Here is an 18,230-nt window from a genome sequence, read left to right on the forward strand (position 1 = left end):
GCAGGCCAATTTGGACGATATCGTCAAGAATTGCCTGTTCAGATTTCAAAGATATCTATCAGTGTGTACACCCAATATCGTTTCTCCTGCACTACAGAGAGTTCAAGGGAAATCTTTCACCAATATCGTTCATACAGCACATTGGGGGTCATTCAGACCCGGTCGTTAGTGCTGATGATCTCGGACCGGGTCGATGGCCCCCCACAGAGCATGCGCATGACGGCGCCGGCGCCGTCGTGCGCATGCGTGAGACCCGCTACGACCGACAGCGCCGGTTGTATCGGGTCTCGATCCAAAGGGGGCGAGCTGTCGATGTTGATCCCATGGGAACGCCTACCGTTTGGGGGCGGCCTCACTGACATCACTAGTGATGTCAGTGGAGAGCTTACGGCTCAGACAGAGCCAGAAGCTCTCCGGGGCTTACGACAAGGGAGACCCTACCCTAGGGTCTCGTCGTAAGCCCCGATGGTCGCGATGGTCTCTGACCATCGCGACCATCACCGGAGCAGTCGTTAGAGCTGTGGGTGTTAACCCACAGCCTAACGACCGCAACAGAGGCGGGCGGTCAGGATGCAAGCAGCCGCACAGTTTCTGAGCAACCGCTTGCATCCTCCGACCGCCTCTGAATGAGGCCCATTGTCCCGTGTGTATGAGCCTTTACTGTAGGTAAACAAGATGTTTTCCTGGGGGGCGATTAGGGGCAAAGTCAATCTAAAGATCCAGGCAGGAATTACTGGCACCTGCATGCTCAGATTATGACGAAGGTACCTGCCCTGTATCCACCTCTCAGGTCCCCCCCAAGATAAGATCTTTGTCATTCAGTTGTTCCCCTGCATTTGTACCACCATCCGTTGCCTGGCAAAGTGCACCACACAGAGGATGGAAATGTGAGAATTAAATTGCAGTTCTTAAGGTGCTTAAAAGATCCATATGTGTCTTACTTACCTTATTTGCCCTTTCCAGTCTGTCCTAATACCCGTGCTACCAATCATGCCTCTACCTCCTCCTCTCCATAACGGTGTCTCTGATCCCCATCTGTGACTCCGCTCTTTATAATCTGTGCCCCTGACCTTTACCATCTGTGCCTCAGCCCTTTCCTCATATGTGCCTCTGCCATGCCTCCTCCTCATTACCATCTGTGCCTCAGCCCTTTCCTCATATGTGCCTCTGCCATGCCTCCTCCTCATTACCATCTGTGCCTCAGCCCTTTCCTCATATGTGCCTCTGCCATGCCACCTCCTCATTACCATCTGTGCCTCAGCCCTTTCCTCATATGTGCCTCTGCCATGCCACCTCCTCATTACCATCTGTGCCTCAGCCCTTTCCTCATATGTGCCTTTGCCCCCTTCCCATATCTGCCTCCCCCTCATTACCACCTGTGCCTCAGCCCTTTCCTCATATGTGCCTCTGCCATGCCTCCTCCTCATTACCCTCTGTGCCTCAGCCCTTTCCTCATATGTGCCTTTGCCCACTTCCCATATCTGCCTCTGTCTCCTCATTACCACCTGTGCCTGAGCCATTTCCTCATGTGTGCCTCTGCAATGCCTCCTCCTCATTACCATGTGTGCCTCAGCCCTTTCCTCATATTTGCCTCTGCCATGCCTCCTCCTCATTACCATCTGTGTCTCAGCCCTTTCCTCATAGGTGCCTCTGCCATGCTTCCTCATTACCATCTGTGCCTTAGCCCTTTCCTCATGCGCCTCTGCCATGCCTCCTCCTCATTACCACCTGTGCCTCAGCCCTTTCCTCATATGTGCCTCTGCCATGCCTCCTCCTCATTACCATCTGTGCCTCAGCCATTTCCTCATATGTGCCTCTGCCTCCTCCTCATTACCATCTGTACCTCAGCCCTTTCCTCATATGAGCCTTTGCCTCCTCCTCATTACCATCTGTACCTCAGCCCTTTCCTCATATGAGCCTCTGCCATGCCTCCTCCTCATTACCATCTGTGCCTCAGCCCTTTCCTCATATGTGCCTCTGCCATGCCTCCTCCTCATTACCATCTGTGCCTCAGCCCTTTCCTCATATGTGCCTTTGCCCCCTTCCCATATTTGCCTCTGCCTCCTGCTTATTACCATCTGTGCCTCAGTCCTTTCCTCATATGTGCCTCTGCCATGCCTCCTCCTCATTACCATCTGTGCCTCAGCCGTTTCCTCATATGTGCCTCAAAAACAGGCGTGACACAGATAGGGTAGACAGGGAAGAAAGAGCATAAGTAGTGGGTTAGGATGAGAGCTGATAGGCCTTGATGAAGTAGAGGTTCTTGAGAGCCCGTTTGAAGATTTGTAGAGATATGGAGAATCTGATGGGGAGAGGGAGAGAGTTCCAAAGGTAGGGGAAAATCTTGGAGGCGGGAGTGGGAGGATGTAATCAGTTGGCAGGAGAGACAGCATGCATTTGTTGAGCAAAGTGGATGAGCATGATTGTGAAGGATGATGAGGTCAGAGATGTAAATGGGAGAAGATTAGGTGAGGGCTTTGTAGGCGTGTGTAAGAACCTTTAATTGGGTTCTGGAGGGGAAGGGGAGCCAGTGTAGGGCTTTAAAGAGAGGGGAGGCAGATGTAGAACATTTGGAAAGGAAGATGAGACGAGCAGCATCATTGAGGACAAATTTGAGTGGAGAGAGGAGGGAGTCTGGGAGGCCAGATAGGAGGAGGTTACAGTAGTCCAATCTGTAGATGACCAGCGAGTGGATGAGGGTTTTAGTAGCATCCAAGGTGAGAAAGGGTCTAATCCTAGAAGTATCTTTGAGATGGAAATGGCAGAACTGCGAGAGGTGCTGAATGTGCGGTTTGAAATAGAGGGAGGAGTCCAGGATAACTCCAAGACAGCGCACTTTGGGGCTAAAGGAGATAGTTGTGCCATCAATTGATAATTAAATTGGGGGAAGTGAGGTTATGCAGGAGGGTGGGAAGGTGATCAGCTCAGTCTTAGACATGTTAAGTTTAAGCACTGGGACATCCAGGAAGAGATAGCAGAGAGACAGTTGGAGATGCAGGTGAGGAGCAAAGGGGAAAGGTCAGGGGAGGCAAGGTAGATCTGAGTATCATCAGCATAGAGATGATATTGGAGTTCAAAAGAGTTGATGAGTTCACTTAAAGAGGATGTATATAGGGAGAGTAGGCGAGGTCCAAGAACAGAACCTTGGGGAACGCCTTCTGTTAGTGGAAGTGGGGGGGAGAGGAACCATGACAGGAGACAGAGAAGGAAAAGGTCAGATAGGTAGGAGAACAGCCAGGAAAGGGCAGTGTCACGTAGACCAAGGGAGTGAAGGATTTGCAGGAGGAAAGGGTGGTCCACAGTGTCAAAAAGCAGCAGAGAGGTCAAGAAGAATGAGCAGAGAGTAGTGGCATGAATTTGAAATGGAGGAAGTCTGCCTTAGAATGTGATTTCCTCCACTGTCGCTCGGCGATTCGTGAACACTTTTGGAGTTATCTGGTGCATTTGGAATGCCAGGTTTGAGGTATGGATCTGCAAAGGTGAGTGTCGAGGATACGACCTAGGATCGGCCATTACTCACCTCAGCGCTGGCTTCCCCTGATCTCTAGAGCATTCAGACGCCAGGTGTGGCGGCGAGTGACATGCTGAGGATTATACCTAGGGTCTGCTAGGACGTCCATGTGCTCGCTCCGTGATGTGGTTTCTGTGGTTGCCATCATGGATGTAGCCATGACAGTCTTTATTCACCTGACTAACCCTTTACCCAATGGCAGCATTGGTTGCTGTCAGCTGACAGTGTCTTCCAATGGACTGCTACCTTAGGGTATATAACCGGGCTCTGGACAACAGGAAGTTGCCTGTACAACATCGTTACTTGCAGTGTAAGCTTGCTGTTGCAGCATTCCAGGTTCCAAGCTCCGTTCTCTCTAGTGACGTGTTCCTAGTGTGTTCTACAGTGTGTGCACTGAGGGCCTAATTCAGACCCGCTCGCGAGCGCTGAGCGCTCGCAAGCGGGACGATGTTGCCCAAGTGCGCATGCGCACGACAGAGGCGGCTCCATCATGCGCATGCGCGAGACCCGGTTAACGACGGCCAAGCCGTCGTTATGGGTCTCGCACCAAAGGGGGCGTGCTGTTGATGGTGATTGACAGCACGCCCCCTTTGGTGGGCGTGTCGGGGGCGTGGCTGCCCAGACAGAGGCGTTCCCATGGGAACGCCTACCGTCTGGGGCCGGCCCCACTGACATCACTAGTGATAGAGCCAAAAGCACTCCAGGGCTTGCGACAGCGAGACCCTACCGCAAGGGTCTCGTCGCAAGCCCGATGGTCGCGATGGTCAAGACCATCGTGACCATCATTTTGGCCGCTCGCTATAGCTGTGGGTGGTCATCCACAGCTATGCGAGCAGCCAGGAGGCAGCTCCAAAAAGGAGGAGGGACGGCCCTGATTCAGAGCGAGCGCTCTGTCAGAGCGTCCGTGTCTGAATCAGGGCCTGAGAACGTTGTCCGAGTACAAAGAAAAGGAAAAAGGAGCCACACTGAAAAAACTCTCTGCTCGTTATAGCCACATGTGATTGTGTGTATATAAATGAGATAACTCATCTCTTTTCTCCTTGCCGTTTTTTCAGCCTCCTGATAGGCTATCCATCATAAAATATAAAACGGCTATCTCATTAAGTTTAAATGAGATAACTCATCTCTTTTCTCCTTGCCGTTTTTTTCAGCCTCCTGATAGGCTAGCCTGGATGCCAATCATAGAATGGACTAATCTGATTGGATCACATGATCCCATGTAGTCATCCTGCCTGTCAATCTACTGTAATATCGCGCGATTGGCTAGTGATAGGGATAAAGATGAAGCACTATTGTTAACGATTACAGGGTTGGGACTGTGAACAAGCTTCTCTAAGGCGAAACGCGCGTCAGATACTTCCGGGTCACGTGGTGCACACACGTGACACCGGCTTTCTGACCTCACTCAGCGGCATGTACTAGCCTAATAGACATCACTGCAGACTGATTCTCCGGACCACACGCTGATCAGGTAAGTGGCGTATAACCCCTGCACTGCCTAGTGCATCAGGGCAGACGGCCACTAACCCTGACAGCATTTCTCTATGTCTATCATACACACTACTGGACGTATGCCACATTTTACTGACATTTGTTATTTACTGTGAGGAATAATTGTGTTAAATTTTCTTTCCTCTGTTTCATTTTGGCAGTATAGACCAGTGTCAATTATTTCATTTCTAAGTGTGTTATATTGATTTGAATATTTACAATTGATTTTTGGTCCTATCTTTTTCAGTCTCTTGGTATGGGATGTTTATTGCAGTGATATCTATACCCTATGTGTATTTGAACCTATGATCATTGATTGTTGCAGACATATTATTTATAAAATACTCATGGTCATATGCTTATGCAGACATAAGAGCATACTGTTTTTTCACTACAAGTATAGTTTCACATGCATATTGGTGATATTGTATCCCTGAGGGGAGTCAAATGGAAAACACCATTATATAAAACATACAACCTATATATCACATAAATGGAATGGTCCACAAGCGCTGTTAGAAATAAAATCAGGTGTTCTCCCTTCAATTTTCCCTTTCTTTCTGGAAGATCATCTACCGATATCAATTATCAATTGGAAAATTAAAGTCACCTAAGATAATGGAGGGAAGATCTGAGGACAGAAAGTGAGGGAGCCAGGAAGCGGTGTTGTCAAGGAATTTGGAGGGAGGGCCAGGGGGATGGTAAATGACAGCTACTCAAAGGTGTACTGGTTGGAAGAGGCGTATAGCATGAACCTTCAATGTGGAGGATGTAAGGGATGGTTCAGAGGTTATTACTAGCTGGTGGGAATAACTGGGGGATAGAAGGAACCCACCACCACCTCCATGGCAATCCCGAACCGAGGGGTGTGAGAGAAGTTGGGGCCCCCAGAGGGAAGAACAGCAGGAGAAGTGGTGTCAGAGGGTGAAATCCAGGTTTCAGAAATGGCTAGGAGTACTGGCTCTTCCAGGAGTCTGGTAAAGTCACCAAAATTCTGGGGTGTCCCGGACATTCAAGGACAGTAGTCGAGTATGTTTTACTTTCACTTTTATCCAGAGGCGGTACATCTTTATTTTTTAGGTTTTGGGGCATATTTATCTTAATTCAGATTTTGGCCCCAATAATTACAATATCTTATTGCTGCATACCATGGCAATCAAAAATTATCAAAGGAATGTATTGAATAACACATGCAGCGACAGCATTATGCAAACTCTTTAGTTCCGGGTTCAGACCTGGCATTCTATTTGCGCATGTTAGGTCACATCCTATAGGCTACAATGGCTAACAGCATCTAAAGATGCCATTAGTTTTTGGGGCCACACAAGATCACAATCTTTATAAGAACCTATGGGGTCTGCCCTGGCGACCAAAACTAGAGGTACCGTAGAATATATCTGAAATACCCTATTAATATATTTAGGTGACACTTAATAAAATGCATACTCAGAAAAAAAAGCTGATATCTGATGATTCCCTGCAAGTTACCTTTAATAAATAGGCAGAACTTTTTATATAGACTTATACTGTAATTATTATTTTTTTGTTCTGTAATTAACTTAATGCATCTGTGCCCTGGGAACATGCTGCCACGTCTCTGGGTGACAGGCCAACGTTAAAGCCCGGAGATCAGAAACTGCATTGGTTGCTAGTATTATCACAGTCTGTAGAGTATCTGGTCAGCAGCATATAGATACTGTCTGAAAATCTGCATAACACAAATGGACCTCTTGTAACAGGACAAAAACTTATTTTACTGATTACTATTTCAGCGAAAGGGAAATGGAAAACCAGAGTTTTGTGATAGATAGGAATCATTCACAAATGGCTCCTGTTTCCAATTAATTAATTTGTGTTTCACAATCTGTTTGCAGATAGAGGGCAGGTACAGGAGCAACACCCTAGGGGCCAAATGTCCTTGCCCAACACAAAGATAACAATAGCACTTTTTTAACTGTATAGTTTGGGAAAGGATCTTTATATCTGATCAGTCAGTGATTTCAGTTTTGATACTTGCAGGATCTTATGGGGAGGTGTATCAAACCTTTCAAAGACGACAAGTGGAGAAGTTATGCTGGGGTACAGACTAGGTAAATGGGTCGTCCGTTTGGCCTGCTTGCCAAACTATCTGATGACTGGTAAGTGCATAAACACGTTCGCCCGATGTGTTGGGCCTGATGTCACAACTGGGCGAGCATTTAAATTTGCCCACCCAGTTGAGCTGTCACTAACCGTCGCCTCCCTGCACCTTGTGTACAGGCAATTGCATACCCTCCAACTCTACCGTTTTAGCCGGTACAGTACCGTTACTTAATGGTCTGTACCGGCAAACAGGGGCTGTACCGTTTGTACCGAGTTCCTGATTCTTTTAGCAGCGCTGCTGGGACACAGGACTCCCGCAGCGCTGCTGAGTGATAGGCGGTTCTGCATCTCCCCCCATGGCTCTCTGCAATGCAATTGCAGTCTGTACCGATGCTGCCATAATCACTCCAGCGCCGCTGTACCTCCGGACCCCAGGTACACTACCCGTGGACATGCCCCCTTTATCCTTTGCCACGCCCCCTTTATCCTTTGTCACGCCCCCTTTATCCTTTGTCACGCCCCTGTACCGGATTCTGTATGAGAAATGTTGGAGGGTATGCAATTGGCATGCTGCGCGTACATACCAGCAGCATAGGCAAAACTAGACATTTGGTAATGGGTGGTACCAGTTCCAACCCTTAGGGCCACTTACATATCTTGTGAGTCCCGTGGTTTACGGGCATGGCCAAGCACAGTAGTGTGGCCACTCCTGCTTAAAAAAAAAAAAAATGTAATACAAAAATCTGGAGCGTGGCTGCGAAGCGGTCATGTAAAACGAGGTTGACGGGGAGGAGCGTTACACTACCTCAATGTTTAACCCCGGCCCCTCCAAACTGTAGTCCTCACAATTCACATTTTGTCAACAAGTACTGCCCCCATTTATGGTATATTTTGCCGAACAGTAGCCGTCACAATTCACATTATGCCAAATAGTAATCCCCACAACTCACATTATGCCAAACAGTAGTCCCCACAATTCACATTATGCCAAACAGTAGTCCCCACAACTCACATTATGCCAAATAGTAATCCCCACAACTCACATTATGATAAAACAGTAGTCCCCACAATTCACATTATACCAAACAGTAGTCCCCACAACTCACATTATGCCAAAATGTAGTCCCCACAACTCACATTATGCCAAACAGTAGTCCCCAAAAACTCAGATTATGCCAAACAGTAGTCCCCACAATTCAGATTATGCCAAACAGTAGTCCCCACAATTCACATTATGCCAAACAGTAGTCCCCACAACTCACATTATGCCAAAATGTAGTCCCCACAACTCACATTATGCCAAACAGTAGTCCCCAAAAACTCAGATTATGCCAAACAGTAGTCCCCACAATTCAGATTATGCCAAACAGTAGTCCCCACAACTCACATTATGCCAAACATGGGATTTGAACTGCCAGCCAGAGGGCGGGCGGTATTTCCTACCGATCCCATGCCAAACAGTAGTCCCCACAATTCACATTATGCCAAACAGTAGTCCCCACAATTCACATTATGCCAAACAGTAGTCCCCACAACTCACATTACGCCAAACAGTAGTCCCCACAACTCACATTATGCCAAACAGTAGTCCTCACAATTTGCATGATATCAAATTCACATTATTCCAAAGAAGAGTCCCCACAATTCATATTTTGCCAAATAGTAGTGCCCACAGTTCATATTATGACAACCAGTAGTTCCCACCATTCATTTTATGCTGCACAATAATGCCCACAATTCATTTTGTGCCAAATGTAGAGCCCATAGTTCATATTATGCTAAAAAGAAGTGCCCTCAATCTCTATTATGCCAAAAACTACTGAACTCCATTCATATTATGCCAAATAGGGGTGCCGACAATTCATTTTATGCCACACCAATTGCCATATTATGCCAGCTACACAGAAAGAAATGCTTTCTGCACCCTCAGGGTAAAACAGTGCATTACAAGTCTACACTTCTGTTTAAAAACAGAAACAAAAAAAAAGTGAGAAATGATCATTTAAAAGAGACTAGTCTACTGACCAAGAAAGCTGTAGAAACATGTAAGACCACCATCTACATTCCACATTGTTTTTAGACATGGCATTCCAGACAGTGTGGCGCTATAGAATATCCTGCTGTAGGAATAAGCCTTATTAGCGGTCCGATGCCAAGTGAGCCACTGGTACACAGGTCAAAACTAATTTATTATTATGCAGTCTGATCTGCATAATAAAGCGCCAGAGAAACAGGACAGAAGACAAAGTTGCATGTCACCAACAGCATGTTGTTTTAAGTGAAGATCGTATTGTCACTTAAGACTATCAGTGGCACACTTAGGAGGAGTTGCTAAGTATCCGGAATTCCCCTTTCCCTGATAAACCATATATATACTTGCAGGCTACCACCTCCTGAAACCCATAAACCCAATAGTTGTGCCAGCGCCTCAGCTCTCTTGTCTGTCTGGACCATCTGCTAGCAACTGACGTGACTCGGCAGGTTCTGTCTCCCACACTTTAATTGACGTGCCTTCTGGGAGCTACATCTGGTGTGCTCTAGGTGCTGTAACCCTGTGAGTGGGAATTTGCTGCAGATAGACTGATCCACGGTGTGGGGCTGACTCCATCCTCAGCATCGGTGCCCTTGATGTTTCTGCAGGGACTTTAAAATGGAATACACCACCCATACATCTCAGTACACCTTCTCCCCTGCCGTAGGTCAGCTTGTTTGGTAAGCTGAGCCCTAATGGCTCTTTAAGTACATGTTGTCCTCAGATGCTCCTTTGTTCTTGTTTGAGACTTGGGGCCTATTTATAAAGCTATTTTTCATAAAATTATGTAGAAGCTGCAGTTTCTACATAATTTTATGAATTATTGTTATGTACTAATAGCACAATGCAGGAGATTTTAAAATAAATCTCCGGCAGTGTGTTAATTAGCACTGCAGATCGCAGTCTCCATTATCATCAATGGAGACTACATTCTGACCCCTATGTACTAAACTCCAAAAAGTAAAGCTTTTCGGAGTTTGGCCCGATAGGTGGTGGTGTAAACTACTACTGCAGCCTCTGGCCGACGGCGGAAGCCGACACTGTGCGCATGCATAGTGTCAGCTCCCCCCGAATGAATCTTTCACGAATGTGAAAGACTTCTACATAATGCCGGGGATATAACCAGGGCCGGCAACAGAAATCATGGGTCTTGGTACACCCATTTTTTTAGGGTCCCCCATCCCCAGGTCTCCGGCAGGTACAGCTTTCACACAATAATAATGGCCCGTAACTGCCCCCCTCCTAATACAATTATGTCTCATATCTGTCCCCCCCACAATTCTAATTATGTCTCATATCTGCCCTCCTCCTCCATCAATTATACAATTGTCCCATAATTGCGCCCCCTCCTCATACAACTATGACCACACTGCGCAGACAGTGTGGCGCTATAGAATATCCTGCTGTAGGAATAAGCCTTATTAGCGGTCCCATGCCAAGTGAGCCACTGGTACACAGGTCAAAACTAATTTATTATTATGCAGTCTGATCTGCATAATAAAGCGCCAGAGAAACAGGACAGAAGACAAAGTTGCATGTCACTAACAGCATGTTGTTTTAAGTGAAGATCGTATTGTCACTTAAGACTATCAGTGGCACACTTAGGAGGAGTTGCTAAGTATCCGGAATTCCCCTTTCCCTGATAAACCATATATATACTTGCAGGCTACCACCTCCTGAAACCCATAAACCCAATAGTTGTGCCAGCGCCTCAGCTCTCTTGTCTGTCTGGACCATCTGCTAGCAACTGACGTGACTCGGCAGGTTCTGTCTCCCACACTTTAATTGACGTGCCTTCTGGGAGCTACATCTGGTGTGCTCTAGGTGCTGTAACCCTGTGAGTGGGAATTTGCTGCAGATAGACTGATCCACGGTGTGGGGCTGACTCCATCCTCAGCATCGGTGCCCTTGATGTTTCTGCAGGGACTTTAAAATGGAATACACCACCCATACATCTCAGTACACCTTCTCCCCTGCCGTAGGTCAGCTTGTTTGGTAAGCTGAGCCCTAATGGCTCTTTAAGTACATGTTGTCCTCAGATGCTCCTTTGTTCTTGTTTGAGACTTGGGGCCTATTTATAAAGCTATTTTTCATAAAATTATGTAGAAGCTGCAGTTTCTACATAATTTTATGAATTATTGTTATGTACTAATAGCACAATGCAGGAGATTTTAAAATAAATCTCCGGCAGTGTGCTAATTAGCACTGCAGATCGCAGTCTCCATTATCATCAATGGAGACTACATTCTGACCCCTATGTACTAAACTCCAAAAAGTAAAGCTTTTCGGAGTTTGGCCCGATAGGTGGTGGTGTAAACTACTACTGCAGCCTCTGGCCGACGGCGGAAGCCGACACTGTGCGCATGCATAGTGTCAGCTTCCCCCGAATGAATCTTTCACGAATGTGAAAGACTTCTACATAATGCCGGGGATATAACCAGGGCCGGCAACAGAAATCATGGGTCTTGGTACACCCATTTTTTTAGGGTCCCCCATCCCCAGGTCTCCGGCAGGTACAGCTTTCACACAATAATAATGGCCCGTAACTGCCCCCCTCCTAATGCAATTATGTCTCATATCTGTCCCCCCCACAATTCTAATTATGTCTCATATCTGCCCTCCTCCTCCATCAATTATACAATTGTCCCATAATTGCGCCCCCTCCTCATACAACTATGACCACGATGTCCCATACCTCTCCCCCTCCCTTCAGCCCTGCATAAGGATCCATTTAAATTCAGACCACAAATCTATGGGGACATCTCAAGTTTCCTCTGATTGTTGGATAGCTCCAGCCATTCACCAATCAGGGCTTAGATACTCCCACAGCAGTGATAGGTGGATGGCCAGCGTTATCCACCAATCAGTAATCTAACATCCCAAACAGTGTACTGTACAAAGACTGTGACAGTAGTTCGGCATGGAGGGGCGTCACGTGACTGACGCCCGCTGCGCTGCGGCTGCCCTGATCTGTTTGTAGCCGGGCAGTATATTCAGTGAGCAATACTGCTTCTCCCAGTTGGACGAACCCCGGACCGTTATCTGCGTTGCTGCTGCAGTGATCAGTAGGGGCTCTGTACATGCCTGCACCCTGCTAATCACTGCAACAGCAGTGCAGGAAGCAATTACACTCCGGGACCCCCTAGGACCTCGGGGCTCGGTAAAATTGTACCCCTGAACCCCCTGTGTCGCCGGGCCTCGGATATAACTAACAGGAACAGCGATTATCACAACCGTTGTCCCTGCAAGTTTCCCACAGTACATAGCCGGGATATTTTCATTAAAAATGAAAATACCCGCAGAGAAACAGATCCTTAATAATCAAGACAGTTCCACAATCATTAATACATAGTCCTCCTTTGTGCTTCATCATTAAAATTGTTATTAATACAGTTTTTAATGTCTATTTTTCTGTATGTTTTATTTTATTGAGAAAGGGTCAACATGAAAGAAAACATTGCTGTCATTGTTGATTAAATTCAATGCTGTGTATATACTGTAGATACTGTATATTTAACATTTCTAAAAAAAATTGGAAACACCCCATACAATTTCTGCATTAGCCACCGACAATAATCTTATATAGAGACTGATGTGCACTGAAAATAATTTTTCCCATTTATCACAATGCCTCACTAAACAATCCAAAAATATATATTTGTATAGTACATAGAAACAAAATGTGCACCAGGAGATTCTGGCAACCTTAATGTACATTCCAAGTCTGATTATCTTGTCTTCTACCTCCTGCTGCTCTTTCCACTGACAGGCCTGCCCTATCCCCTTTGCCTAATGGGGTGGTCCTGTGCACACTAGGACCACCCCGTAGTTTTGTCAGTGACCAGCAGATGCACCGATATATCTGCATATATCGGCCATCGGCTGTGCTGCAGAGCAAATACGATATGTCTGTGAACAACGTCGTTCACAGACATATTGGGGGTACACACCCACCGACGTGCTCACGATATATCGGCAGTGTGATTGAACGGCCGATATATATTGCCTAGTGTGTATCCAGCTTTACTCCTAGCAACCAACCAACTTCTAGCTATTATTTACCAAATACATTCTATAAAATAATATCTAGAAGGTGACTGTTTGTTTTCCCCTTAGTGAGAGCTTGATCAGTGATCATATCTCCCTGGCTTGTTGTTTTCTTTCTTCTTTTATTGCTGTGTAACAATAATGATCAAGAATACGACACAGACAAACAGCAAAATGATTTTTCAAATTGCCCTATTAAGACGGACAGTAAACTATTTTCCACTCCTAGGCAGCGTCCCTCTCATTCATTAAATAAAGATAAATCATACAATCAGACATGTGACAATTGGCATATCTATAATGGGTGCAGGGGGCGCATCCATAATGGGTCCATACCGCACACCCTGCACCCATTATTAATGCTTACCTCTCCGGAGTCCAGTGTTGGTGCTGCAATAGCAACGCAAATCAATGGAAAAATGGCGCAGAGGTCGTTCCGCGCATGTGCAGTAGAGGTGTCTCCGGGAAAATGGCGTAGGCATCACATTACCGGAGGCATGCACATGGGCACCAGAGACCTGCACACAATGCCACAGTCTACTGAACCACAGAGAGGAGGCTGCCCGCACAGAGTAATCTGCACAAGGGCCTCCTCCTCTCCGCTCCTGCATGGGAATGCTAGTTATGTGCTAACACTATCCACAATGAGGTTTCCTTTTTAAAGCAAAAGGATTGTGTTCATCTGTTAACTGCAAAAAAGAAGCTTTATTTGTTTAGGTAGTAGAACCCTATAACAAGGGGAACCAAAATATGGGAGAGAGTGGGTACAAAGTACACTGGCCCAGGATCCTGAAGAGTGGCAGCCTAGCTCCCAAGACATTGTGACTACGTTCCCTTCAGCAAACAGCCCAGCATGTAAAGAGGGCTCCAGTATTCATAATGGGACGGGGTCATGCCTCCAAAAGCTTAGCCACGTCCCCTAGTTATGGGGCCTAATAAATCTCTCAGCAGCCCTGTCCATAACTATCAATGTCGCACACTGGAGTGCCATAAATGTGTCTTCTATATTAACACAAATTGTCCTGATTCACTGATAAATACAGTAGGTGACAAAAACAACTAACATTCATGTCTTTTATGCATTTTAAGCTGCATTAATATGCACTTTTTCCAGAACGAAGGTTGAATTTTTTCTTTGTTGCCACTTATCGCAGTGATAAAAAATGTACCTAAAAATAAATATTGCTGAGGCAGCTGATCGATGCTGACTGGCTATGGTTTAACATGTGGCTTCGCCAGGCCACCCCCTGCAGATTTGTGCATGACTGAGGTGATTACCTGCCCTGCACATGCACAATGACCATTAAATACAATTATTTTTAAACTTTTATTAATTGAAAAAATGCAAATAATATGAAATGATGAAACCAAAACAGGTCTTGTTACCCCTGCGATCTGCGATACTTAGAAAGGCAGAGGGAAGCCATTGCTGGGGAATGTTGAAGAACCATATGATGAATGATGTCCTCAATCCGGAATGGGTATGTAATGCCGGCTGTCAGGATGCCTCCTGTAAAATAGCGACAACAGCATCCCATGGTTGGTATCCTGACAGGGGTCGAGTGAGTATACTTCCCCTTCCCCCTTCTCACCTAAACCTCCCTTCTTGTAGCCTAACCCTCCCCATCCCGCACCCTAGCACTCCCCATTAGTGCCTAAACCTAAGTCTCCCCCCTTCGTGCCTAAACTTAACCCTCCCCCTTAGCGCCTAACCCTACCCCCCTCCAGTAGTGCCTAACCCCCCCCCTAGGGGTGCCTAACCCTAACCTCCCCTCCCCAAAACCTAACCCTGCTACGTTGCCTAAACCTAACACTACCCCCCTCCCTCCCCCCCCCGTGGCTAACGCTAAGGGTGCCCTGGACTTACCTCGTTCAGGCTGCCATCCTTCTGGAATCCGGCGTCGTGATTAAGATAGGCTTCGGTATTTCGACGCCTATCTTAAGTCCCGTGTCGGGATTCAGACCGGCGACATGTGTTGTCCGCCGTTCTGATAACTACATCCCCTCAATCCTGATAGTGGTTTGTACAAACTACGTGGGTGGTTCAATAAGTAAGGTAACAAGATCTCTCACATGTGTAATGTTCTCTGTTTCATTCTAATTTCCCGCCAGACCAGAGCAGGTAGACCACTGCTTCCCCTCATGGCCATTAGACTGCACCTCATATCAGTCATAGTGTGCCAATATCAGATGTAAGATGACCGGGCTGGTGGAAACATGGTCATATTGAGGTGCGTAGTAGGATCAGATTTATGCATCTAAAGGGCACATCAGCAGCTGAAATTCATTGTCAACTTGTCGAGGTGTATGGTGACAACGTCATGTCATGGAAATAGGTTTGGGTTTGGTGCACTGCCTTTGATAATGGCAGGACAGACGTTCAAGTTGAGCAGTGATCCGGCTGGCCAAGCACGTTCACCACAGATGACAATTTGTGCCGCATTGAAGGTCTGATTCAGGAGGACAGATGCATTCTACGGCAGTTAGTGATATGGCTGACAAACTGAACATCTCAGTGGCATACTTACCTACTCTCCCGAAATGGTCGGGAGCCTCCCGAAAATCAGCCAGTGGCCCGCACCCCTCCGTGACTGCCAACTTGCTGTGCTAAAGTGGGCAGATTGGTTGGGGGGGAATGACGCGATTTGCGCTGAATCGCATCATCGTTGTCCCGCCCCCTCGCTTTACAGTGCCTGTATTACCGGCTTTGTACAGCAGCGGGGCAGGGTCCCAATGACGCAATTGAGCCGCCACGCCCCCACCTGCTGTGACGAGAGAGCCGACCTAGCTGCCCCCTCCTGGAGCCTAAAAGTCGGTAAGTATGCTCAGTGGGTACTGTGCACAACCGATGACGAAGTTCAGCAAGCCGTCATGGTTTCAGGAGCTTGACACCGATTTCTTCTATACAGGGATAGATGCCTTGGTGTACTGTTGGAACAAATGCTTAGACTAGTATGGGGACTATGTGGAAAAATAATCTGTACCAAGGCCATACTATTGATTATACGTATATGTACAAGTTGAATACATTTACGCAATGAGGAGTAGGTCCTCCTTAAAATGTTCCCATTCGGGATAATTCTGGAAGGGGAGATGCTGCTGATCACTGTGGGGGTCGGGATTGTCGCCTCCCGACTGAGAATTGCAATAGATGACTTAGTTAAACTTTTTTTAAAAAAGGATAGAGATAGTCTATGTGGATCTGTTACACAAATGTACAATGGATAACAAGCAATGAAGAGGTTTCTTTTGTAGGGAGTAATTTAAACAATCCCATCAATAATCTGAATGAATGAACTTGAATTTATAATTTCACATGTTTAATACATCAGTTAAACAGTTGCGTTTCTTTCACTTACCTGATTGACGTGATTTAATTTATCAATAATCTGGTTAATTACAGGCTCAGTACTCCTGCTTTTCCCCTCTTGGTTGCTGGTTTGAACCTTTAGGCCATTTTTCATTGTGTGAGGATTGAACCTGAAGTAAAGAATTGACAAATCACAAAGATGTTAAGATTGATCTACTTAGTGCTGCCAAGCAGGAACACTCCATAGACAATGTCACTCTTATGCAGTACTCCACTGAAAATAAACTTCTCTGCTTAAGTACTATGTCAATTTCCATAAGCCATCAATAGACAACACATCATTACCCAAAGCCTGAGTATAAGAGGAAAAGTGTTCAAGAATGTCAGTCATCTTTAAATCACAGGCCATAATTTACTGTCTTTTACATGGTTTCCTGCAACTTTTACTGTTTAGTTCTGTGACCGCTGAATATCACACAAAGGGCCTGATTCAGAGCCGCTCGTAAGCGGCAGTACGCTCGTTCCGAGCGATGTTCGCACTTCTGCGCATGCGTACGGTTTATAAAATGCATGCGCGAACCAGTCAGTGCGGCCGAAAATCGTTTGTTCGCTATATAGCGAATGCCTGCTACTTTGAGTGACAGGATGAGGCGTATGTGGGTGGTAACAGGGGAAGGTGCTTGAAAACGGGGAGTGGAATTAAGACTGCAGGCGTGCTTAAAGGTCAAAACGGGCGTTTTATGGGTGTGCATAATTACAACAGCAGCGTCATTGACCACGTCACCTGGTTGTTTTATAGTCAAAACTGCTCGCAATATAGTGGTAGGAAAAACCAACCACAAGAATAGCGAGCAGTTCATACGCTGTTCGATGTACTCGATTAATCTAATAAATAGCGGACATGACGTATGATGCGAGCGACCAGGGGGCGTATTTTTCAAATATACGTCCGTAAGTTTTGTTCGCTCGTTCAGACATGGAGGCGTCAACAGACCGCAAAGAGCGAATGGATCATTTGAATAGCCACCCCCTTTTTCTGAACGAGCGAGCGCTAATTGCATCCGGCTCTGAATCAGGCCCAATATTCATATGTGGATAAAAACAAAAATATTTGAAATAAATTGCACCTGATGATGTAAGTGCATGAGTGAAAAACACAGACGTTAAAATTAGGGATGTGCGCCGGACCATTTTTGCCGGATTTGGATTTGGTTCTAATTCGTCGTCCGGCTTTGGATTTGGATTTGCCAAACTGCGGTGACTGGCTTTGGATTTGGATTTGGATTTTTTTTACAAAAATTGACAAAAAAAGCTAAAATCACATAAATTGGTCTTTTTTTTTTTCCTAGAGTATTATTAACCTCAATAACATTAATTTCCAGTCAATTTAGACCATATCACAGCTTATAATATTGTTTTCAACATTATTGGCCAAAGGTTGCAGTGAGCTGACTGGTTACTAAGCGACAAAACAGCGGCACAATGACACAGACACCACAGTATAAAGCACATCTATGACACATTGCCACACAGCAGTGGCAGAAATGAAAAGTAGTGCACCCACCCAGTGGGTACGGCCAGCAGAGTCACAGTACTTGTTTACATAGTGGGCTACGGCCCAAAGAGTCACAGTGCACAATCTTATTCACATTACACCGCACATAGGGCCTGATTCACATTACACCATAAAGTAGTGTCTCTTATTTATGTTACGACAAACAGTAGTGCCCCTTTTACACAATGCCCACAGTAGTGCC

The 18,230-nt window shown here is 46.1% G+C and overlaps 1 protein-coding gene across 1 annotated transcript in view; it reads right to left on the reverse strand.

The window, feature by feature from the left end:
- The window catches only part of GPC3 (glypican 3), a 625,714-nt gene that overhangs the window by 215,592 nt on the left and 391,892 nt on the right, over nucleotides 1-18,230 (reverse strand). The window contains exon 6 of the mRNA XM_088465838.1: nucleotides 16,523-16,643. Within this exon, the coding sequence (XP_088321964.1) occupies nucleotides 16,523-16,643 (121 nt within the window). The remainder of the gene's footprint in view (nucleotides 1-16,522; nucleotides 16,644-18,230) is intronic.

The sequence above is a fragment of the Taudactylus pleione genome, unplaced genomic scaffold (genome assembly GCF_031769625.1).
Source record: "Taudactylus pleione unplaced genomic scaffold, aTauple2 ptg000064l, whole genome shotgun sequence".
Lineage (NCBI taxonomy): Eukaryota > Metazoa > Chordata > Amphibia > Anura > Myobatrachidae > Taudactylus > Taudactylus pleione.